The sequence below is a fragment of the Dromaius novaehollandiae genome, chromosome 1 (genome assembly GCF_036370855.1).
Source record: "Dromaius novaehollandiae isolate bDroNov1 chromosome 1, bDroNov1.hap1, whole genome shotgun sequence".
Classification (NCBI taxonomy): domain Eukaryota; kingdom Metazoa; phylum Chordata; class Aves; order Casuariiformes; family Dromaiidae; genus Dromaius; species Dromaius novaehollandiae.
The window spans coordinates 206976538-207002058 of record NC_088098.1 but is presented as its reverse complement, the minus strand read 5'-3'; the positions used below and the strand labels follow the sequence as shown (position 1 = coordinate 207002058).

The following is a 25521-nucleotide window of genomic DNA, read 5'->3' as shown; positions in this document are numbered from 1 at the left end:
TTTAACTCTGTACGCTGAGTGCTGATTCTTTCTGCAGCATTTAGGGAAAACTAAGAGACCAACTCAACTGTTACAGAAACCAAAAGGAACTTTTTGCATTAGCTTCAGCAGCAGTAGATCTTTATTCCAGCAACAGACCCAAATCATGCGGTTAGCTCAGTTAATTCAGATAATATTTACTTAGGCAAACCCCTCCCAATGAAGTCTGCCAAAATGAGGAATTCCAGCTTTGGCCCCAAAGTATTGCGGGGGGATTTTTGCATTTCAGTGATACTAGTGATCCACAGCCTCCAGCAGTCTCATGGCTCTTTCTTGTTTACTGAAGCCACAGCAATAGATGGGTTTATTTAACCTCGCAAAAGATTTCCCTGTTCTGGCTCCAGAGTGAGAAACACTGCCCATTTCAGGCTGTGCAGTTATCCCTCCAGGGAAATGGCAGGAGCTGTGTTGTTGGGCTCACTTCAGCCCAGAGCTGACAGAGCAGCAGGACAGACCCGGGGACCAGTTCCACCGCAGTGGGGTGGGGTGGGCTGTGACCTACAAGCTTGTCCGTTTTTGCAAGCAGAACTGTCGTATTTTGGCAGAATAAAGAATCTCCACGCAAAAATAATTGAGAAAGATGCCATGATCAAGGTCCTTCAGCAGCGGTCCAGGAAGGATCCTGGGAAAAGCGACAGTGCGAGCTTGCGGCCAGCTCGGTCCGTCCCGTCCATCGCGGCTGCCACGGGCGCCCATTCGCGCCAGACCTCGCTCACCAGCAACCAGATAGCAGAGGAAAAGAAGGAAGAGAAGATCTGGAAGGGAAGCATAGGTGAGTTTGTGCTTCGGCTTTGGCTTGTCCGCGGCTTGATTGCAACCCTGCTGCCCGAGCGCAGTGAAAACACCCCCAGCCAGGAGCAACCTGTACCTACCGGCCGAGTCAAAGATGGGTCATTGCTTTGTATCTTGGTTGTCACCAACTGTACCGAACCATTTCTGCAGTCATCGCAGAAGGCTGAGGTCTGGGGAATACTCCCAGATGCCAGCAGATGATGTTGGCAGCTTGGTGGGAGTAAAGACCAAATCGGGGCGAGGAAGAAGCCTGGTGAAAGTGGAATGAAGGGATGGCTTCGGGCAGGGGTTTGCGATGGGCCGTGGCAGCTCAGAGTGGGGAAATAAGCCTCGGCTGGGCTGGGGGGTGCACGGGGCCTGGGTGCTGCATGGGGTGGGCCTGCTGGGACGGGGGTGGGCGTCTGCAAGCAGCAGCTCTTCCTTCGGACAAGGCTGTTGCTGGCTGTGGCTGCCGCCCTTGTGGGTGTCAACGGTGGGGCGGGAGCAGCCGGCCGGGGTGGCCCGACGGGGTCTCCACGCTGAGGGGGGCCGGGGCGTGCAACATGGCGCCATGCGGGCCGAGCTGCTGACCGCCGCCTGCTTGCAGGGCTGCTGCTGGGGAAGGAGCCCCTCGAGCCGCCGGCGGGCCCCGCGCCGGCCCCTCCGCCGCCCTCCCTGTCGTGCGCCCCGGCCCCCGGCCCGGCGCCGGCCTCCCACGCCAAGACGGGCAGCAGAGACAGCAGCACGCAGACCGACAAAAGCGCCGAGCTCTTCTGGCCTGCCGCCGCCTCCTTCCCCGGCCGAGGCCGTCCAGGCGCCACCGCCGTGCACAGCCCAGCCCCGCGGCCCCCCGCGGCCCGGGCCGCCGGCGAGAAAGGTGAGCGGTGCCAGCAGCGGTCGCAGGGAGGCTGGGCACGGCATGCGGCCTGGGAGGGGAGGTTTCTGCAGGACGACGCTCGGCTCCAGAAGCCTCTGATCTGGCCCTGCAGCTCGGCAGGGCCGGGGGGGTCTCCGCTGCTTCGCCACAGGCAGAGCTCCCTCCCCGCAAACGTAGGGTGTTTCTTTTTGGTGATGCCCGAGGTAAAAAAATGGCGCCAGGAGGAGGTCGCAGGGTTTTGCACCTTGAAAACGCCCCGCGTCCGCGCACTCAGTCAGACAAATCCCTCCTCCTTGTTTTTTTCGACTTAAATCACGTTTAAGGTTTTAGGCACTGTTTTCTCCCTACATTTTAAAGGAAACTTGGGGAGGGGGAGAATAAGCAGAAAATGGAGAATAGTTCATTTTGTGTAGAAATATAATTTTATTATTTGTGAATGATGGGAGCTGTGTCGTTGCTGCCCTAGTAAGTGGAGACACTTATTTTTAAAATGTTATTTTTTAAGAAGCCAGTTTCCATTCATCTGTATTCATCTCTTCTCATCTGTTCTCAGTTACCATTCATGTCTTCTCAAAAGTAGGCTCTCCTAAAAGCTTCCCGCGTATCGTCGTCAGTCGGGCAGGGTCACTCGTTGCTTGAGGCTCCGGGTTACTGTGTTTTGTGCAAATGAGACTGGAATTTGTTTCCAGATCCTGTTAAATTAGCCTTTCACACTTTTCCCTGTTTTAAGGAATTAAGAGTCCTTCCTTCTGAATCTCACAGTGTCAAGAACTATGGTGAGGAGGATAAATACCTAAGTAATGTGTCATAATTAATACCTAGTTAATGTACTTATAAACTCTGAGCGGCCATATGCATGCTCTTAGCTTGTCCCTGTGGCAAAGTAGAATATTTTAGATGAATCCATCTCCCTGGTTATTTGTGTACTGCCTTCATGACGAGTTAAGCTCCTGAATTTTGTAGCTGAAGCAGAATAGGAATACACACATGGACTGTTACCGTGGATCAGCCGATGCGTAATAACTTGTTAATCTCATGTAAATCTTTTGCAATCACCTGTCTATTTCTCATTAGGGACACAGCTAAAGAGGTACTTTTGTCTGTATCTCTTAAATACGCATTTTTGTGCCTGACCTTGCGTTCCAGGTACACTAACTAACCTGCTGTCATCGGTGACATTATTTCATTGCTCAGGGAATTCAGGGTTACTTTTTCTTGGCCTCCTGATCAAGTATGGACTTCAATATTTAGGATGTGTGGTTAAGATGTCTCTGTCCCTGTCCTACTGCCATTGATTTATATTTGCTTTGAACAATTTGCTGTTGAATTTGAGGTGAAGACCTACTTTCCCTTCTTCTTGTTCCAGATAACTGCAGTCATGGGAAGCCACCTGACAACAAGGGCAGAGTGAGCAGTTTGCTCCACAAGCCTGAGTTCCCTGATGCAGACATGATGGAAGTTCTCATCTGAGCAAAGGATGGCATCTCTGGGGGTTTGTGTGCATACATTCAGGTCCAAGGAGGTCATTGGTGTGCCAACCTTAAAAACTAACTGGGAGAGTTTGAAGAAAGGTGGAGAAAGTTTGTGCCTGAAAAGAAGTTTGAGTCTGGTGTGCTGTGACTTTGGACCAGGCGAGAAGGAAAGACAGCTGAAAATGGAAGATGAAATGAATGTCTGGGATTTTCTGAGAAGAAAGGGGCGTTGAAAATAGAATGTGGCTTGGAAAGGTGATTGTCAAGGAAAAAAGGAAACTGCATTTTCTGGTGTAAAGAGAAGGTAGCTAAGTTTTAGAGTGGGTGCACAGTGTGGTTCTGTTTTGCTGTCTAGCTACAACCAAGACAGGGAGAGAAATCCTGGCTCTTGTGAGGCCAGTGGAAGTTTATTAATAACCCAGGAGAAATTTACATCTTCCTTAGAATTGATTCATTTCTCAGAAGTATTCACTGCTTGATTTTAGTGAATAATTGGTCTTTAGATGTACACAGCAGGTTCTTGTGAGTATTTGTTTGAAGTGGCATGGTGTGGTTTTCCTGGGATGCGCAGGTCGGGTGTCTCTTTCCTGGCTGGACAAGTGTTACTCCTGGAGCTGGATTTGCAGTGCAAATATTCCTGTTGTGCAAACTCAGAGATTGCTAAGACTTCTCTTTCAGTAAGAGCAGTTGTTTGCTGGAATTCCCATGGAAGAGGAATGTAAAAGGGGGTGGGAACCTGCTGAAGCAATCCCTTTTGTACTGTTGGGAAGGTTTCAGGAGGGGAAGTCAGGGGAGGATCCAGTCAGCTCCACTGAACGGGTGTGCATGCAGAGTTAGTCAAGTGGGAAGCAGCACAGGTGGAACTAGAGCTTTTTAATTATACGGATGTGCTAGTGCAGGGCAGGGGGGCTTAGCAGTGTCAAGAAGCACGGTGGCCCCAGTGTCCTGCAGCGCCTTCACGGGAGCACAGGTCCCTGTAGGAGAGCGTCAGTGCATTCTGCAGCTCTCCCCAAACATCTTCTGTTCTCAGTCACGAGTTCAGATGCTATCAGCCGGGGCATGCAGGTTTCAACAAGTGTGAATCTAAGCATGTAATTGTGGACAGAATTTAGCCCGAGGTAACTGAAACGGGGGGGCGGGGGGGGAGGCAATTACAGTAGAGAGATGGGAGGAGAGCAGAAATCACTGATGGCTTTGAAATTATTTCAGTAGAATTAAACTTGGCTTACATGTGAGATCAGAAGATGCCTTACTGTGTAATAGTTCATAACAATGAAAGAATCAGGGTGTTTGTGGTAAGAATTTGGAATTTTCATTATTTTTGGAACCTGCAGCCAAATCCTACCTTCCTTGAGCATATAGACCCCCCCCCCCCATTCAGATTAATGTGGGACTGGGTATTTAAGGGGTGTAGGATCAGGCTGTGAAGGGTTTAACTGCATAGCAGTGCATGAGCGTCATCTATTTTCTGTGCTGAGCTACAGTCTCTTTTCACTTTGTTTTCACCCAGGATAGAACATTTCTCATTTTCAGCCTAGTCACTGATTTCTGTGAGAGGTGGCAATAACGAAGACAGCCAACTCACCAGCAGTGTTAATTGTAGCATACCATTTGCTTTGTGTATTGCAAATGCTGATGGGGAAATTCTCCTCTTTGAGATATTTTTATATTGTTTTTTCTCTTCCCAAATCTTCTAGTTCATTGTATTGACATTAGGAAGAACTTGGCTTTGGAAAAAAGGTGACAGGATTTTATGTGAAGCTGCCTAGAATGGGAAAGTGATGGATGCTCTCATCAGAAGTAGTCATGTGCTCAGGACTGGCCTAAGGTCATGTCTTCCTGTAGGTATCGAAATGGAGCTCTTGATTGTGAAAACAGCAGGCACTTTAAACTCCGCTTTCACAGAAAACTAAAGTCTTTGCAGTCTCAAAGCCTGCAGGTGCCAGAACCCAGCCCCGTGCTCAAAACTGCATGGCTAAGAGATACCTTGCTTCTTTTTTTCTTTTTTAAACGAATTACTGCGTTAAATCTATGCACTTATTTTTTGTGTGTACATAGAATTAGGCATATGTTGGTGTCACCCTCTTTGTGATTTTTGCACTTGTTGAAAGAAGCAGTGGTAGGTTGGTTGTTAGTCAACAGAGAATTGTGTGTTTTGAGTATTAGCAGCTTTGCATTGCAAAACCAAATGTGTAAACCTGTTGAAGATGTTATGCAGCTTAATATATGCCTTGTAAAATAATTTTATTTTTTCTCTAAAGTTAATTTAAAAGTTTTAAGTGTTTGCATAAAACCCAGGGCCTCCATGTGGCAGAGGTTGGCTTCAGCCTTTAGTATCCTCCTGACCTTGCAGCACTGACCCACCTCAGTTACCCTTCCTCAAAGTGAACAAGCACTGTAGGATCATCATCTTTACTGGGAGCAGGGCAGGAGGAAGACAAAGCAAGGGAATGTAAGTAAAATGAGAATGATAAGTATTTCACTTCATTGGTCTTCTCCAAGAAATAAGGATACACAGCTGCTTGGAAGTCCCTAAGCATTTTATTGCTGGCTGTATTATTTCCTTTGATGAAACTATTTAATAACTTCTGTACAGACAGACAGCGAGGCGTCCCACAGAAATAGCATTTGATTAGTGTGCATGATGTTGCTTTCAGTTAGTTCGCTGTCTTAGTGGTACAGCTTTGCTTCTTGAAGTCAGCTAGAATGCAACGCTCCTCATCTTTCTCATGTGAACAACAGTCCCTTCAGTTTCCGGTATCCAAAGGTGTGTTTACAATTGATGCTGCCCCAGATTTGTGTCCACATATGGGAAACTGTTTATTACGGAATTACAGTGTAGGCAAATCTCATTTGCTTTCGAGTTCGCAGCTGAAATAAACATAAAGGTTCACTCTCCTTATTTGTGTTGAGCTCAAAATATTTTTTCTGCCAAGAGAGAAGGACCAGTGATCTTCCCTCCCGAATCAAAGCACTAGCAGAATTTGCATGGACTACTACTGCCATAAATCAGTTCACCTCTCTCAGCAAAGCAGTGCACTATTCTTTCCAGCTGTTTGAATTTTACTGTGTTTTGTGAAAATGTGTTGTAGCCATTCCAGGTGACATTGGTAACTAGTTGTAAAATACTGTCATTTTTTATTGTTGCTGGTTGTATAGAAAGGTTGGTGTACAGTGTTGTACAGCTGGACGGTTATTTGTACATAGGTAAGAAAATGAAGAATGTTGTGTGTTACCCACAGCAAATATTGATTTTGTTGGTCAGCCAAAGATTTCTTATTCTTTGCTGTTTAAACTTGTGCCTTAATATTGTATATAATAAATGTATAAAAATGTTCCTTTTCTCACTTTTCCAGTGTGAAATGTATTCAGTCCCTGAGAAAAGACGATTTTTCAAATCTAAGCTTTGCACACAAGTTACTAAGACTAGGAATTAACACCTCAGTGACTTTCAGGTTGCATCTCCTCTGTTTTTCATGACTTTTACTGAAAGGCCCCACAGTAGTTGCTATCAGTAAGTATATGTGAGCACAAAATGGTCTGCAAAGCGGAGGATCAAATTAAGAACTTTGCCAAGGAAGAAGGATGAGGTCTCAGTGTGATCATCTTGAGCTGAAAGAAATTAGGGTGGAAAGTCAACAGGGCACTTTGGTGAACATCTAAAGATAGTTTAACACTGCATTCCCATTAAGCATAGCACTCTCATTGATTTTAGATTTTGGAAGGTCTGGGACATCTTTACTTGACGGGTGTTGAAACAGTATGAGCTAGATACCTAAATACCCTCATGAATCTAGGTATTGATGAATTACCATAACATCCTCTGTAAGGAATAAAGATCATATCCCAGTTTTGAGCAGGTGTACATGCAAGGGGAATGCTCCAACCCTTTAGAAACATTGCATATATGTTTGCTTATGTATCTGAAAGAATTTCGGGGAAGGGGAGGCAGGAGGGAAAAAGCAAAAGTTACCTAAGTGTCTGGCTTTTAATAATTGAGATTTGCTCAGCAGATATCACATGCTCTTGAAAGAGTCTGTTAGAAAATTCCCAAATCATGTCCCATGGAGCTGCAGGTATGTAAGGCATGAAAGCCATTAAGGGCATCTCTCCTCTATGGGCTGTCCTGCACCTTTTCCAACCTCCCCTCTTCCCCAGAAGCTTTCACGCACCAAAAAAACAGTCTCCCCTGGGAACAAATCCAGGGGCTTTGCAGACGCTGGATATTTATGTCCTTCACACACATCACGGCAACCTCGTGCTCCCATAGTCAGCGCAGGTCGGTTTGACCCATCTGAATGCTCCGTCTTCAAGACATGGCAACTGTAAGTGTTTTTAGTGCCCCAGTCTTTACAACCAAGAACAAAAATTTGGTGATTGGTTAGCATAGGGCTTTTCAGCTTTCATCAAGTCAAGATTTGGCAGTAAGATTTGGGGCTTACCTTGGTGCTCAAGGTCATGGGAGAAAAGAAACCAATAAAGGCAAACCAGTATTAGGGTGGGAAAAACCATGTCACCAGATGTGTTCAGGTATAGCTGAGGGGGCTTCTACCGTTTCTGGACTGTGCCTTCATTGCAGATGTTCCAGCCAAATAAAGAGGACATCACTATAACATTGTCTCCAGGTTAAGTACATTTTGCATATGAACCACTGAAAATAATAGCGCAAAGAAGCAAACTTCCAGAGACAATTCGTTTAAATTTTAAAATTCCCATGCATATTCCGAAAAGTAAGTATTAGAGTATGTTCTCCTTATTTACCAAATACAGGGAAAGAGCTCAAAAGAGCTAAAATGTTAGTAAAATTTCCAGTTAGAAGCTATCAAAAATCATGAGTCAAATCCCATGCAAAATTATGAGACCTGTTTAAGATTAATTCGGATTCAATGCATTGTACAGCTGTGATATTTGTTCTGTTCTGATTTGTTACCATTTCCATATATTCAGAGATTTTTCCTCTCTATGCTGTAATGGAACAAATGTACAAACATTTGTAAGGTACACCCTTGAGGAAAAGCTGTGATTTCTCACATCGTTAAATAACTCTAGGAGCTGGATTTTAAGAAACACATCAACTGTTGAGGCTTGCGATAACACAGCCAGCGCTGTCAACACTGCAGTGAAAAATGAGCAAAGCATAAACATCCTTCATCAGGAGGAAGCTTGCTGGCAGGTGGCCAGTCACGATCTGGATCCCAGTTCTCGAGTTTGGATGCAACCCGACATCTGAAACTGGGCTGGATCTGAGCCTCCCGCCATGGGCCCGGTTGCATCTCCGACCGGGCAGCGTCTCTGCAGGGTGGTCTCCATGGAGCTGGGGCTGTCTGGAAATGTCCTGGTTCCACTGACTCGGTGGCCATTAGCTGTATCCAAGGGGATGCTCTTCATGGGACATTTCATCTGTGTTGGCATCTGGTGGTGGTAACCTCCGCAAGAGCACCCCATGCATCCTCCAGCCAGAGACATTTCATCTGGGCCCCAGGATTCATGGTGCAGACCCTGGGTTCCTGCTACTGGGCAAAAAAAGTACCTCCTGAGAGCAGACCAGGCTGAATTGCCCTGGGAAGTGCCTTGCATCGATGGCGCACTGCTGGTGGGGGCGTATGGCCATGGTCCTGACTCCAGAGCGTCTGCAGGATCTCCACGTCGGTGTGCTGAACGCACACCCTACACGGTGCTTTAGTCTCACGCGGCATTACCCTCAGCCAGGCTTCGCTACCCTGGGGCTGCTTAGTTGCTTACCCATAAAATACGCAGTGACGCCGTCGCTCTCCACAAAGCTGGGTCAGGAGAGCCATCCTCAATCTGTAGCATCTGGCTGTGTCTTTCCAGGGCTGCCCTTACCAGGGTATGGGTCTGCAGTGACGTGAGTTGAGGAGTAGGGAGCAGAAGGATATACGAGTTGGATGTGGACCCTAAATTCCATCTTCTTACAGGTCTGTAGCTCTTTTTGTTAGAGAGAGCACAGTAAGTTCTGGGAACCGCTGTCCTCACCAACACGATTGAAGAGTACCATTGGTATCGCAGCCTGGGAAGGAAGGCAACATCAAGGGCCATGCCCAAGGTGAGCACGGAGCAGACCACCATGCGGCTCCACAGCAGGGCACTGGCACGGACTGCCCCGTTTGAGTTGCTTGCTGTGCCAGTACCAACATTAGCCCAGTGGTCCCATAAGTGTGAAGGTGTCATCAAACCCCTCAGACCAAAACAGAGCAGGACATTTCTCAAACGAGCCAGGAAAACAGGGCACAATGAGCAGGAGCATGCTCCCCATCTGAAAGCTCAGTAAAATAAGAGCAGCTGTCATCATCCCCTCTGTGATTAATGGTCTGCCGGCCCTTAAGCCGGGGCTTCACAGGCTTGTAGAGCTAACTTAGAGCACCCAGCATTTTTGAGCTATAAAAAGACCAGGAATTCATTGACTCTAGGTATGAAAGACCACAGGGTGTTTTCTTTCATACCAACGACTTCAGCTTTAGATGAATAAAATATCAGTGTGCATATTTTCCGGAGTAACCCTGCGTGGCCCTGCCACAGCGTGAAGTTCAGCCCTTCGCCACTGCACCATGCAAGCTCCCCTTTGATGTAAAACAGGGCAGCGCCAAGCGAGTCCCTGGTGGTGTGGGGGCGGCGAGATGAAAGCGAGCCCTAGGGTTTGCGTGAGTGCCAGTCCCGGCTTTGCTGGGAGCTGAGGACCCTCAGCACCCACCAGGACCACTCAGCATGCGGCTGGAGCTTGGGTTTTCCTGGGTAAACTCTGGGAGGCAGAGAGGCCGTGTCGGTGCAGAGTTAATGGAAAAGTGAAAGCTGGGGCTAATGCTGGTGACTTTCAGGTTATCCTAAAGTAGGTTGTATCTTCAGGGGATGTCTTTCAAGACATGCCATTTCTTTCAGGACGGGCTCTGCTGTGACATTAATAGCTCCCTTTGCTCAGACATGGGGTGTCTTTGGAAGTGTCTTGGTGAGCTGCCAAAGTTTCTTGGTGTCAGTTGGGAGGGAGGGAAGAGAGACGCATCCTCGAGGGTACCAGCGAGGACAAGCACGTGCCACGCGGTTGGGCACGTGGCTCCGCGGGGAGGAGCTGCCTCCGGGCCGGTGGGACTGTGCAGCTCCTGGCATTGGAAGAGAGAGCCCGTTCCAAGCTGGTGTCTCCTGCTGTTTGTTTAGAGCATCTGTTCAAACCCTGCCCAGACAGTTTCGGACCAAAACCCTCCCTCTACACTCACTCTTTCTCTCTCCTCCTCTGGCTGCAAGGAAACTGCATCCATCCCAGGCTCTGTGCTTCCCCGGGGCTTTGGCCGATATGCAGAGGGCTCCCTGCCCGGTTCCTAGACACAGTGCTCATTTTTGCTGTGAAAATCAGGAGCAGCTCTGCTGGCAGCGACGGACTGCTGCCACCAAGCCAGCTGAGCTGGCCTTTTCCTTGCAGCTCCAGTGTTATCGGACGTAGGGAGGATGGCTGAGGTCTCATGCTGCAGCCCACCAGCTATGTGGTTGGGGCAGAGAGGAGCTGCTGCCCATGCTGCAGTGCCCTTACTGCTCCAGCTACGGACAAGTCATGAGGGCAAGCGGACTTGCACTGGGGATGGTGGAAAGCAGCGTGTGGGAGACATCCCTCCACCTGGACCATGTCATGGCATGCTGGTCACACTGGTCCTCAGCAACATCTCAAAAGTAGCCTCATGGGGGGCGTGAGGGCGGATTTTTGCACCTCTATGCATTGGGGAATGCTGCATTTCTGCACAAAGATCTGTCTTTCTTCACAATGAAAGAGAGATGCACAGCTCTAAAAGCATTCATCTGCTTTTAGGCCATTTTTGGGCTGGCAGGTAGCATGCATAGGTATCCTGTGATGTAGCCAAGAATAAAGAAACAAAAAAAGCAGTGGCTGAGGCACAGAGCTCCTTAAGCGGATGCCGTGTTGGCTCGATGGGTTTGCACAGGCTGTCCTGGGAAGCCCTGCTTGCAGTGGGCTGCCGCTTGGCCACATCTCCATGGGGCCCAGGGCAGGGCTGGCGGGCAAAGTAGCTTTACAGCATCTTTACACATTTTGGACTGTCATTTACTAGCATTTGTTAAAGCAAACTGAGGAGCCCCTCGGTCACCCCAGCAAAGTCGAGTTCTGCTGCAAATACTATATTTATTTTGCATTGGAGCTTCCCAAGACGGCAGGCCAGCACAGTTCGTTTCTATGAATGCTCAGCAGTCCATCTGGCTCCCCATTTATGGCTGAAAAATCCCATGTCTCCGCACATCATGTCTGCATTACCTGGAAATGCAATTAGGCCTGTGCTGAAGTGGAGAGGGCAGCTGATGACCCTCCAGGAATGCAAAACTTCCTGTGCGACAGCTGGACCTGGGAGCCGAAAACCAGGGCTACGGCAGCAGCCAACTGTCCCATGGGTCCCCAGCTCCTTTGCTCCCAGGCAAATTTCCCCCAGATGCATGCCATACCATGTGTAAGCCTTGTTGTTATAGGTACACAGCTGGCCAAGCACCAGACCCAGGGTATGTCTACTATTATTTGAGTATTAGTGGCCTGGATACATACAGCCTCATTGCTAAGATGGTGGGCCAGGACTATGGAGATATGGTTTAGCCCTTCACTTTGCCACAGGCACACTCAGTCAGCTTGGCCTCTTGGCTTATTCTCCATTTTTCCTCTACAAAATGAAGAAAGAACCTCTAAAACCACCAGCCCTTCCTACGTCTTTAGTTGCCTCTAAGCTGTCCCTCAGGCACGTGTGCAGCACTTCGGGCAATTCAGCTGTAGCTGAAGCCTTGCGTGCAATTCTGTACAAATACGTGGTCAATGCTAATGTGATGATGTGTAGTCCATGCACACTCGCACAGAGACAAGAGAGTCTTGCCATTGCAACCAGGACAGCAGAAAGAATTAATGCCCAAAGGGTTATTGAAAGCTTTCCTGAAAACGATTGAAAAAATGACCAAATGAGACACTATAGACAAATAAATAAATAAATAAGCAAGCTCTTCCTTTGCATTATGCTTACAGTGATGAAAAATGTTTGAAGAAAAAATTATTTGAAAGGGCCCCTGCATCCATAGCATTAAAATGCCCATTTGGGCTGAAGAGCATTCGGGGCTGCAAGCCAAGCCACTCCTGTGTTGATGCCTGCCTGCCATGCAGCAGCGTGAGGAAAGAGATGTGTTTGGTGACGTCCTGTTAGCCAGTGCCTTACAAGCTAAGCAGCATGGAGCAAAGGTGTTGTTAGCTGAGTAACAGCTAAGCAAATAAAACACAGAGGAGCAACGGCAGGCGAGGAAGCCTGGTAGCCCAGGTGTGGAAATGGAGCAGCCCATATTGGGTACCCTTAGGACCATTGAAGAAGCAGGATCAGCCCACGGCCCTGGGGTCAAACCCCCCAGTTGAGTCAGACTGAGGGGGTTATTGCCTACAGGGAGATAGGGCTCATGATGGGACACAGGCAGATGAGCAGTTTGGGATTGCGTAAAACTTACTATGGGATGTTTTAAGGGAACTGGGGGACTGGGTGAAACTTCTTACAGGATGTTTAGGGGAAGGACCAAGGTGGACTGGAGAAGAACAAGCATGGGAAAAGAGGAGAAGGGGGTGAAAGGGGCCAGTGGATGTAAGCAGGTGGCTGGTCAATAGGATTGGCTGACTAACCCTTGTGCTTGATCACCACAGAGTAGCCTATATTCTTACTAAATATGGTTCAACTTATTAAAAATATTCTTATTAAATCCTGTTTCTGAATGCCACTTTTTATTTTGGTTAATACCAGCAGGACTAGCTGGTGAGGAGGGCAAGCAACCTGAGTGCCAGCACTAGGGGACACCAGGCACCCACGGGGCCCCAAGGTTGGGTGCCAGCACTGGAGGACACCATGCACTCAGGGAGCCCCGAGGTCTGGGTGTCAGCGCTGGGGGATGCAGGATCTGAGTCCATGCCATCACAGCATCTTCTGCTGACTAATCCCTGCCAAAAGCAGACAGAGGAAGTCCATGCCTTCACATATCACACCATTGCTCCTCGCATGCCACAGTTTCCTCCACATCTCCCTATCCATTTAAGTTTGTACACCGAATCAGGGGAAAAGTGGTCATCTCCCTTTCAGTGCACTGGGTATTTGTGCAGCACTTAGCACAGCAGGGCCACTTTCTGTGCTCCAAAATCGCTGCCTTAGCCAGTGAACAAAAATGTCATAACAAACTGTCATCAGCTGTCACTAGCTTGTGAAGAATTTGGAGCCCTCGGGCTTGACCCTGCGGTGGCATGGCCTGTTGCTGGGGACATCAGGAGCAGGTAGCGAGGCTCTGAGCGTTGGTCAGGCACGCACGGGGCCAGCTCCCCACCCCAGCTGCTCTCACTCCTTCCAGACCAAAACTGCCGTGAGATTTTTTGCTCCAAGGGAACGCACCACCAGGGCATTTCTCCTCTGATCTCCGCCAGACATGGTCCGATCAGGGAGGAAAAAGGCTGTGTCCGTCAGCAGGAGCCGAGAGGCCAGAGCGGCATGAGGGGATTTGCAGCTCGTGGAGAAGAAGCACCTGGGGCGGCTGAGGAGCACCTGCCTGCTCAGTGTCACCTGCTTTCAAAACCAAACCATGGTAGATGTACACCAAAACCTGGCACATAAGGAACAGCTATTTCGCTTAGGTGATAAATAACAACCCTCCCCACCGCCCCCCCCCCCCCCACCAGGCTTTTTTTAGATGGGGCAGCCTTTATTTTAGGATGTCCTGAGCTCCTTATCATGTTACCCAGATAACTGCGTGGGTGGTGGCCATTTCCTGCCATTGGAGGGAGTCCTTGGCTGCTGTGCCCCCCTGGGATGAGTGCATGCGGCCCCCCCGACCCCTACCAAAACCCCTGCTGAAACAGGGGTCCCTGCTGCAGCAGAGCCAGTGCCGGTTCAGCTGCGATATCCCAGAGCCCATGTGCTGTTCACAGCCTTTCAGGATTTATAGCCCTCGTGTCAGTGTTTTGGTCCATAGAAGTGTCTCCAGCCTGTAATGATGATGATGAGGAGGAGGAGGCGGAGTTCATCACAGGTGGCAAAAGAAAATTTTGAAGGTGGAGAGTTTGATTTCTGAGTGTGCTGTATGTCTGTGCTAGGGGAAAATCGTCATCCCTCTGGGACCCGCTGGCTGTCGCCAGAGCAGCCTCACCAGGCATTTTCAGGTAAAGCCTGGACCTAAGCACAGAGCTTTGATTTTGCATGCAGAAAACAGGACAAGGAGCTAGCAAAAACTGGACTGTATTTGGAAACTTTTGATGTTATTACATAGCTTCTGGGCATTTAATTCCTCTTTGCCCCATCATTCAGTTGATTGGTTAAGGCACGAAACAGCTACCATATACCTGATTGACTCTGATTTCAGAACAGAATCTCATACACCTCTGTATGGAGAACATCTTCTAGCAGTTGGCAGAGTTCATCCCAGTCATGTCAGCTTTCTCTTTGGAAAGTTTACCAGTGGCAAGACTTTTCCCATGTGAAAAATGCACTCGGAGTTTTCTAAATAGAAGCAAATTTTGGACACGGACTCAAGCCCCGCTCGCTCCTTCTCTGGCTCAGACCTGAGGGGAGGAGGGGGAGGGAATGCAATTTCTAGGCCTTCCCCTGGGAATTGCTCCAGCATTGTGTTTCTCTGGAGAGCCATTGGGCTGACTTGGTCTGGTGCTGAGCAGTTCCTTCCCGGCAGAAACTGCCTGTGGCTCCCACTGACTGTCCGGCGCTGTAACCCTTGGCTGCAATGTGCTTCTGCAACTTGCAGATTAATCTGGACTTCCTTTTATTGGGCATTGTTCAGCGACTATCTGTAAATGCAGCCGGCAGATGACAGTCACACGAGGAGAATAAGAGAGTCCCATGGGATAGCTGCAACAACTAGGTTAAGGAGCCAAAAAATCATATACACAGATTATCCCTTCTTTTAACACCACTTTTTTATTCAACTTACCAGAGGGGAGGGAAAAGCAAGTTTTGTTGCATAAACACAGCTGGGCACAAGAGGAAATTTCTTGTGTGCAACTGGCACAATACGAGCGATTTTAGCTTCCTGCAATGGTCAGCTTCCCAGCCTGCTGTCCAGGACTCAGCACCTTGACGGCCTACGTGTGCCTTCAGCATGGCAGATGCTGCTGGGCGAGCACAGCAGAGTGATGTACCAGGTCAGCCAGAAAAGCTGTGGCTGGTGCTGGCGCGTAGAAAGAAGGTGCCATTCCCTGGAGCTGCTTTTCATGTGGTTGGACTATGCCAGGACCTGTGATCTAAAGATTCAAGACAGTATGCAGGACTTCACCAAAGGGTCCAAACCAACCCAGCAGATACCAACGGGGATGGTCAGCACTAGAGGACTCAGCATCTTCTCCTGGTGAGCCCACAGTGCAGGTACACTGCTGACTGCAATCCTGAGTTGCTTCTTACCTGTGGGGCAGAGATGTTGGGTCGGGGTGGCCAAAGGTGTTACACAGGGCAGGAAGCAGGAATCCGGATCATTGGATACTGGAAACATTGTATTATCCTTGGACAATATGCACAAGTAGTATCCCGTGGATGGCCATCCCAATCCTGATAAAGGTGACACACGAAGTTGCAGCAGCCCCAGGACTGCTCAGGCACTGAAAAGCAGCCAGGATCCCCTCAGCAGTAATCTCACCAGGCCAGGCCCAGTTTGTCCCCTCTGCCAGCCTGTGAGGCTGTTGAAGAAGTGCTATAGAGTCAAAAAATAGCATGTATCCACCACCAAATGCATTTGGCGGGGGGACTATGCCTTTGGATACTTTATGTATTGAAGATTTCCCTTAGCAGACCGTCCTAGGAAGACAGAGAGTTTGACTGGACAAACACGAATGTGCATCATTTGCTGGATAGCTTGGTGCGTTGCCAGGGTGAGCAAAGCAGCCATTGCCCAATTGCTGTGATAAAACATTTCTGTCTGACCACTCCTTACTCTTTCAGCACCTGCCTCTCTCATTCCACACTGATGAGCATCCAGTGCAGTTTGCTGCATTTCATCTTAAATTTAACATTTGGAACAACTGATAGAGAAAACCTTCCCCTGGAAGAAATGGGTTCATCACACAAACAGATTCAGCTTTGTGTATTTCAGATTCAGCGTGACCTGGCAAAGCAACAGGAGGCACCGGTGAGCCTCTAGCATACTCATATCACACTGCCTTCTATCCAGTCACAGCTGTGTCCACAAATCTTTTTATTATTGTTACTAATTTGGCCCTCAACTGAAATCTCCAAAAAATGAGTTTTAGTACAAGCAAATTGTTCTCAGCTCAAATTAATGTTTGTTTGGGCCCCATGTTAGCAGTGTGTCATGGAGCTCTAATGAGAACCATGTGTTTGGAACAGAGGTTGGAGGATTTAGTCTCAGCCTGGCGGAGGCAGAACAAGTCCCTAAAGGTTTCAAGCCATGGGACAGAGATGGTCTAAGGATCTGAGCTTGTTTCCAAAAAGCCAACAGAAGAGAAGGAGGAGGGTTGGGTCCTTAGATGTTGCTAAAGCAACATACAGAAAAGGGACAAAATGGTTCGATACAGTTCTGCTCGGTCTGTCATTTATTGAGGCTTGCAATCATGGTGCTGAAAACCACTGGAGAGAGGTTGACAGCATGAAAATTTCCTCCTAAATTAACAGCAGATAGTAATGTTACTGCGGTGTAGTGGAGTAGTAATTTGATGTCCCATTGGTAACTAGGTGTCAAAGAATTTAGTCTCCCAAGGTCTGTAAGCCTCAAAGCCTCTTATACATGTCTGCTCCTGCAGACTGGGGGAACTACAAAAAACCACAAGATGAGAGCAATGAGGTGGCAAAGGAGGAGACGAAAAGATAGGAGTGAAGAATGAATCCAGATCTGAGTCATGCTTAGCCTTGAAGTTAAAGATGGGCCCCAGATTCCAACCACATACCTATAGGCACTTCAGTTAATTAGGGGCCTATGGGTAAGGCAGGTCTAACGAGCTTAGATTTGATTCTGATGAAGCGTGCTGATGAAGGAAAGGAGAAGTCAATAGAAAGGGTTGATTTTATATCAAGCAATCCAGGTATTCCTCATGGCAGCTTCTAGGGGGAATTCACAGAAGATGGGCAAATGGTAGGGTCAGACTGGGAAATGTGTAGGAGATGACAAACAGGACATAAACTCAGCAGTGGAGATGAAGAGGAGTGAATGGACCTAGTTGTGGCTATGCAGAAACACCAATCCAATGGGATCATTAGAGACTTCTGTGCTGCTGCCATAGAGCTAAGACATGCAAAGCGTAAGGGATGGCGTCTTTAATGAAGAGTCTAACTTCCCACCATGCAGCTAGTAGTCATGAGACCCAATACTCCTGGACACAACAGCTGCCTGCTTTCTTCACTGAACTGTCATTAATCCAACAAGATGAAGCATCTGTTCTCCTTTGTGCTTGGCTTTGGTAGGAAGTAAGGACATTATAAAAGAATTGGTCACTGAAAACATCTTGAAGTGACCTCACAGTATCTCCAGCTAAATTAAAAAGAAGGGGAAATTAGCTAGCTGATAACTTTTTTCAGAGGGAAAATCTTGAGAAATTAATCAGGGAAATCAGTTGAACTTACAACAATCTGGGAAGTTCATCCCAAGCAAGAGGGGAAATTTTTCAGGGGAAAGGCCAAAGCCTTGACTGGATGAAGAATTCCCACAAATAAAATATCAGAAATAACCACAAGTCTTCAAGGGATGGGAAAAAAAGGATTAACCAGCACAGAAATTTTTATGTTAAAAGTCAGGAAGTGAAGGGGCAAAGCGAGAACTGCCCAGGTCAAGCTGCGTTAGATCTTGCAAAGGAAATTAAAACAACTAGCAAAATGTTCATCAGTCATAAATAAGAAACAAACAGGAAAGAAGTGTAGCTTTTATGTGCTGAGGAAAGATTTAAGGTAGAGATTTAAGTTACTAAAACTGTGTACCCACCACAAAATGGCTGGGTTTTTTCAGCCTTTGGGGAGAAAGACGATGCTGAATCTCAGGACAAAATGAAGACAGATGATGGACATGAGGATATGGAAATGGCCATATCTAAAAGGAAAACAAATTTCAAAGAGCTCAGTGCCTGCAAATTGAAGGAACTGGACCAGCTCTATCCCAGAGTCATGGAAGAAACGACCATGAAATTGCACATCCAGTAGCAAGTATTTGAAATTAATCTACTGAGTTTTAGAAGTGGTACTGAAAAATAATAATTTAAGAAAGGCAAGAGAGATGCCTTGGGCAACTACAGCTCTGCTTGTCTAAAACAGGTTTTCCAAATGAAATTCTTGCCAGAGAATTCTGCTGGCTTTCCTGAATAATTGATTTTCTAGATAAAAAAGAGACACTCAGTCACATCTCTCTGGATTTTAATAAAACTTTTTATGGTGCCTATGTGAAATTACTAATTAAAGTGGGGAAGACTCTACCTAGTAGGAGGAAAGTGAGATGGGTAGCAAATGAACTAAAGGAAATAACAGTGCTGAGTTTCAGATAGGGTCTTTCAGGCTGAAATGCGATAACTACTGGCATTCCTCAAAGACTGATCTTGGGACTCATTTAGTATTTCTGGTAATGCCACTCGGACAAAAAAAATAATATGCTAATGGAGTTTATGATAGCATAAACTTGTAGCAGTTTTCACAACAAAAGGGGGTTTGCATGGAGGAAATGAGTGACCCTGTGGAATAGTGGAAACACGATGAAACGTAATAGGACAAAAAGTCTGAATTCATGAACGATGACAATGTCCACTAAAAGACAGGCATACACTAGTTTCAAATGCTGGAGAGAAATGATGATGCTGAACCGTCAGTGTGATGGTGCCATGGAAAAACCCCATCACAGGAGCATCAGGCAAAAAAACAATAGTCCCCTTGTTTGCCCAGGAGACAGCTGCAGAAGGGGAAACACTGGGCCCATCCACGCTCAAAGGAAAATGAATCTAAACTAGAACAGGCCCCAGGCTGAGTAAAGGAATGGAGAACATGCCAGAAGAAAGGAGAAAGCGGCGGCTGGTTTTTCAGGCTTGCAGGACAACGGCTGAGCGGGGGATGCGCTGCTGTTACTGCGTGGCTGGGGGACAGCTGGAGAGATACTAAACCAAAGGGTAATGGCAGCACAGGATTGCAGGAGGATAATTTAATCCTGGAAAAGCGAGTCTGGAAATCAGGGGGCAGTTTGTAGTTGTAAGAGCAACGAGAACATTTGCTCTGTTTATCAAGGGGATTCTGTGCTGCAGCAGCTCACTGCAGTGGATGCTCAACTCCATCACCCAGGAGGCCCTTCCAGTGCCATTCGTATCCCTAGGACACAGGGAGAGCTGGACTACAACTCAGTCTGAGCTGCCCACAGGAACCCAAGGATTCATTTCAATGGACCTGTCAAACTCCCTGTCTTTGCTCCTCAGGGGAAATTGCCAGAGAGACAAGACTATGTGGAGCAGAAAGCTCCGGTGACAGGTAAATTTGCACGGTGGCACCTGAAACTGTTGTGCCACATGGCAGAAGGAATTTGCTTGGACCACCTTACCTGTGGGCCCTAACGGTGTGTGTCTCACCACCCTTGGGGTCAGCGTCCTCCGGTCATGGTTTATCTCTTCCTTCTGCATCTTCCCACCTCCTGCTCTGGTCTGAGGGCGTCAGCAGTACGCGATGACTCCAGGCTACTCTGCCCTCTGCCCCACGTGCTGCAGGGCCAGTCTCCGTGCTCTTGTCCTCCCCGTCTATACTGCAACTCCACCCGGGTTGCCGCCCCCAGGGACCAAGCCACAGTGCCCTGTCATCTCGCGCGTCTGCCCTGTGCCTTTAGGAGAAACACAGCAGAGTTGATGCAGGGCATCTGTGAGAACGCACACAATGTTGGTCATCTCTAAAGATTTTGGATGCAATCCTAGAGACCAAATAAAATTTCTAGGGGAAATCCCACAACACTGAGGTCTCACTTCATGGAGCTTGGACTTGAGCTGCCCTGGATTTCCAAAACCAGACCACGGTTCCTCCATCCTTAATCTTTTTCAGGGATTGGGCTGCCCCTATTGGCAGAGCGTCTGTATGTCTCTCAGCCTTAGTTAATTCTGTCATCCTTTATTTCACATAACAAGAAGTGAAGCCCAGAGAGACTGAGTTACCTCTTCAATGCCACACACGAACTCTGAGATAGCAAGGACTTGAAGCATATCCCCAGCTACCGCCTTACACTGTACAGATTCCCAAGGTTTCCGCTGTGCCTCCAGGCAGAGGTTGTCGTGGCTGGGGGCTGCACCGTAAGTGGTGCATGAGTGCTCGAACCATGCGGATGCCGAGTTCGGCCGCGGGAAGTCTTGGCAACAGCAGCTTCCTCCCTGTTGCTGCTCTGCAATGTGAAACACTTAAACAAGCTGTCAAGAGCATCTCCTGCCATGGCAACTGGGAATTCATTTAAGTGTCTATTTTCATCTAGTTTCTAGTAACAAGGGTCAGGAGCAGCCTTTGGGATTCACTGTTCTTAGAGAAAAGACTATGAGAATGCATTTTCCTGCAGTATTTCCAGCTGCAATTACCCTGGCTCCCTTCTGGGATCCTCCTGAGAAAGTGCTTTCCAGTGGAACTGCAAACAGGACGCGGGCCAGCTGCAGCGGCGGGAAGTCCCAGAGGCCGGGAGGGGACCCAGCAGTGCGTGAAAGAGCACAAATTGGCAGCGAGGAGCCAAAGTGATGGAAACCAACCGCAAATGGATGGAAACCGCTGAAAAGCTGCTTAAATGAAACTGCTTTTTCTCCCTACATTGAACCGGGAATGTGTTAATGACCACAACATGGAGAAAGAGGTGCCTGTTTCCATCCTCCTCTGGGCTGGATACCACCGCCGTGCTCTGCGCCAGAGGCCAGGGCTTCTGGCGGGTCCCAGGACTGCTGGAGCGGGAGATGGTGCCCTGAAGTTTAGGTGCCTTTCCTGACTCCTTCCAAAAGGCTGTGGGGGGATTTGGGTGAAGCATGCTGACAAATAGAAATCCCAGGTAAGCTGTGGGATGGTCTGATGTCTTCTGGCCCCACACCAGGAAAGGTAAGACTGCTGAACATTTGGGATGGGAGAGGAAGGACTGCTATTACTGGCATGAGTTTCTTTATTTAAAGGTGAGTAACCTCAGCAACAGCAAACTGATTAAGCAAATTTCTTCCAGGCCAACATTCAAAAGGAAAATGAGGAAGAAGGAAAGCTGATGAGGCCAAAGTCAACCTCTCTAATCACTGGGCACACTTCCTCAAAAAAGAACTTGTTCTGAAACAAATTAATTATCCATTAATTATTATTTGCCAGCTCATCATCCCCTGGACACAAAGCCCACAAGAACAAACCTCTCCCACCATGTGCCTGGCATACTGAGGCATGGGTTTTAAAGAGCTCATTAAACCACTAAATAATAATGTAGAACAATAATACACCAGCACTTGGAGATCTGCTGAGATAAGGGTTTTATATTATGTTATACAAAAATACTGGAAGACCACCTTTCCTGTGACATATTTGCAATCTACTCCAAGCATCTATTGCACTTAAAGGCCCTTGCTGATACTGCCAAGGCCAATGCTGTGACTATTGCTCTGAAGGCCAGTTGGGCCCTTCATCGCAATCGCTGCTCTGCTGTTGAGGCAGCCAAGTCCAGAAACCAGGGCAGGGCTTCCCAAAGCCAGCTTGGTGGCTGCTGGCCAGGTAGAAAAATAATTTCATTGGTCTGTGCGGCAACCACGGCACCTGGCTCTGTGCTGGGCAGAGCCAGCCCAAGACTTGTCACCAGCATGGGCAGCGCTGAGGTCAGTGGCTTGCGGGGTGCTGGGAGTGGTGGCATTCCCACCTCAGGAGAGAAGGGGCATGAAGTCAGCCGGGAGCGCGGGGGCAGAGCCCTGGCATGGTGTGGACTGAGAGGGCTGGAGCTCAGTTGTATCCTTCCAGCCATGAACGTGGAAGTGACCACCCACGACAGGGCACCGGCTGGGATGGGGCGGGCGGGCGAGCCCTTCTGCTGGTGTCTTTGCTCCTTGAATGCCATTTCTCATGGGCTTCAAGGAAAAGGCTGCAAGCCAGCTATTGTCGGTGCTCTTCCTCTAACTGGACACCCTTAAGCTAACGAGTTGACCTGGAAATCCAGATACTCGGCTCAGAGCCATCTGCCTGATGCCATCCTGCCTGTGCAGTGTCCAGCCCTGCTGTAAAAAAGGGATTGAAAGGGACAAGATTTGGAAATTGGACCAGTGATTTTTTAAGCTCTAAGAGGTCTGTGGGGCCTGGGAAGACAGGCAGTCTGCACACACTGGTCTTACATAACTCAAGCGGGGTCACCCAGAAAGAAAGACATCCAAAACTATGAGTCACTTTTGCACAGCTCAGCCCATCTGAATACACATTTTGCCAAAAAGTCTGACTTGAGCTTTATACAACGATGATTCTGAGCTGGTGAGTTCGAACGTCGCTGAACAGCACTGTCCCAGGAGACCAATAGCTCATAGTACAACCTAAGCCTCACTAACATACTGCACTATAAGATTGTCCTGTATACACTGATATGTGTATATATATATTTATTTATTTATTTATTTATTTATATAAACACACATACACAAACACATATATATAACATACATGGGTTTTTTTCAGGAAAAAAATTCCCTATTGATGTTTCACACTTCTTCCCGCAAGATCCCTGCCAAGAAAAGCAGTCATTTAAGCAATAGGAGACAAATCGGATCTGCTGTGATGTCTATCCCTTTGCCCCAGACTGTTGCGCTCTGGTTCCTTCAGCTGACTGAGATGCCATCTGGGTGACACTGCTTTTGAACTGCACACCGTTACATTACAAACCTAAAAAATTGTTGCAAGGCCTGAAAAGCAAATAATGATAATAAAAATAAAACCAATCACTCTTGCATATCCACCAGCAAACCCATCCATTTGTCACAGCTCTCTTATTTTCAATCAGGAGATGTTGCTACAGGCAACATGGCAATGCAACTAGCTGTCTGGCAGGGCTGAATTAAAAAGGGAGTTAAAAATGCGTCATGGTATGTAACATTTCCACAGCAAAAATCCACCCAAGGATCACTTAGCACTTTCCAAAGGCTAAGGGACCTACCTCTGCAACATCCCGGAAAGGCAACTCCCTGTCGTCTCAACCCCTTTAACACATGCAGTAACAGAGTAGAGGGAGGTTAGATACTCAGAGCCAGACTCCCAAATCCATGCTACTGCCTGGAGGTGAGAAACTGGTCCTAGCTCCTGTCGGTGCACCTAAGTGTCCCTGGGCAGTCAGCAAGGCTGAAAGCAAGCATACCATTTAGGTGGATTTGATTGCTATCCTTGAGGACCGGCTCGAAGCAATTCCCCCAGCTCACTCAGGTGGCTGCTGGTAGCACTGGAGTCAGGATCAGCTCTTCAGCTTGCCTTATGTTGAGGCTAAATCACAAACCTTTCTTTAATTCGTGGAGCCATGAAAGACTCCTTAAAGAGGAGTCTGAGGACCTCAAAGAGGTCCCTGGTTTGGGATCCTGCTTTTCGTCCTTAGCCACACTGTCCCATGATGTCCTGCAGCCACGGGACACCAGGCAGAGCCTCGAGGACTTGTCTGAGCGAGACCTACAGGCCAAACGCAGAAGGTGCTTCTGTACCTGAAGAGCATCTAGGTACCTAAATACCAGCTGAGTGCAAATATTAAAATATTCCACTGGGTAAGTTCATACACCCACCCAGGAAAATCCACCTGTCAAACTGCTGAGATCCACAGGGGAGCCCACGGAGCCGGGCAGAGAGCTAGGACCAAGGGCCAGGCAGGGTGGACCTGCTGCATGAGAACTGGCTCTGGGAGCACGGACGTCCACTGGGACACATGGGCTGGGAGTGGGGAGCCCAGTTTGCCTCCCTGCAGTCTGGTCATACCCACTGAGGCCCCACTGAGTGAAAAGCACTGGTTTGGCACCATAATAGAAACTGTTTTCTGTGTTGGTGACCCAGAAGGGAAGGGTTCTCCCATGCAAGGGAGGAGGGAAAGCCCAGTGGAGCAATTTGTTTAATGGTGGTGAGCACTTCAAAGGTGTGTATGCCAACAGAGTACTGAAAATATCTGGGAAACACTAAACTGTTAAAATCTATCAGAAGGAAACTTCTGAAAAAACCTTGGGGCTGTATATGCTATGGTGTCAATTCGATTTACCGAGCTAAATTTATTCTGTGCTCGGGGCCAGGCAAGAAAACTCCCCTAGGGCTTTCAGTTTACCACCTCATAAGCGTGAGATGGGTTTTCTTGCCTGTTGACCGATGTGATGCTGCTAATGATTTTTAACATTTTTCTATGCTATAAATGCACAAGGTATTTTGGAAATGCAGTGCCAAAGACAGGGGTCTTCACCAACAGTGCCCACCAAAATCCACGTGGGATGTGGGACAGGCTCGGAGTGGGGAGAGGGCTGACCCTGGCAGAAATGCTCTTGCAATGGGCAGGATTTCAGGGTGCCAGGACTCCCTGCAGCTCAGAAAACCTCATTGCTTCCAAAAGCCAACAAAGCAAAACAAACCTTCCCTCTATTTTGACCGGCCTCAGGTAAAATGCAGGGCTCCAGATCACAACCAGCGGCACACAGGAATGGGCAATGACTAGGGAAAGCTAGTTCCTTCTGTATGGAAAAGTAAACACAAGGATTTTTCCACTGGGCATGGGCTAGTGCAATGGAGCACCGCGGTGGAAATCACTGCTCATCTGTGCCTGCAGCCACCCCGCTACCAATGGGCTCACAAAAATACTACAGCTGGTCAGGCTTAATACAAATAAGAGCATCAGTACTTTTCTTATGCTTTTCCAAAGAAGGGGGATTCTATTCCTGAAAAAAATGCTGACTTCATAGAAATGACCTTCATCTAAAAAATGGAAGACTTCTGCCTAAACACATGTTATTCTAAATATTATTATATTCAAAATACTAGTTTATGTTATCATGATGGAACATTTTTCATAAATTCCAGTAATTTCAACAGAAGTTAAAAGTTCCCTTCCTTTTTGGAAACGGGTTTTCCTTTTCCTAAAAAAAACAGAGAGTTGAAAATGATTAAATGTTTTATTTGAGTCAGTGTTCTATTTTCGTTCAGACTTTTTAAAAAATAACCCCCTAGAAGGAAGCGGGGGGTTATAGGAAAACTGCGGAGTAGGGCGCCCCGGGGGGGATCACTTGCACTGATTTGGAGAAGCCTGCGGAGCAGAAAGCCTTGGAGGGAGGATGGTGCAGTATCCTTGGGTCTGTGGCTTTTGAGCGCTTTGCTCAATTGTATTAAAAGGAAAACACGAGCAAAAATAATGTTTAAACAAAGCACAGAAAAATCTGACGCTCCTCTTCATCGCTAA

General features: G+C 47.8%; 1 protein-coding gene across 3 annotated transcripts in view; it reads left to right on the top strand.

The window, feature by feature from the left end:
• Nucleotides 1-6502, top strand: part of AMOTL1 (angiomotin like 1) — a 94110-nt gene extending 87608 nt beyond the window's left edge. For all 3 annotated transcript variants that reach the window (XM_026109190.2, XM_064505114.1, XM_026109191.2), the window contains 3 exons: nucleotides 585-811; nucleotides 1418-1687; nucleotides 3054-6502. In XM_026109190.2, coding sequence (XP_025964975.2) covers nucleotides 585-811; nucleotides 1418-1687; nucleotides 3054-3157 — 601 coding nt within the window. In that variant the 3' untranslated portion in view covers nucleotides 3158-6502. The remainder of the gene's footprint in view (nucleotides 1-584; nucleotides 812-1417; nucleotides 1688-3053) is intronic.
• Nucleotides 6503-25521: the final 19019 nt, after the last annotated feature.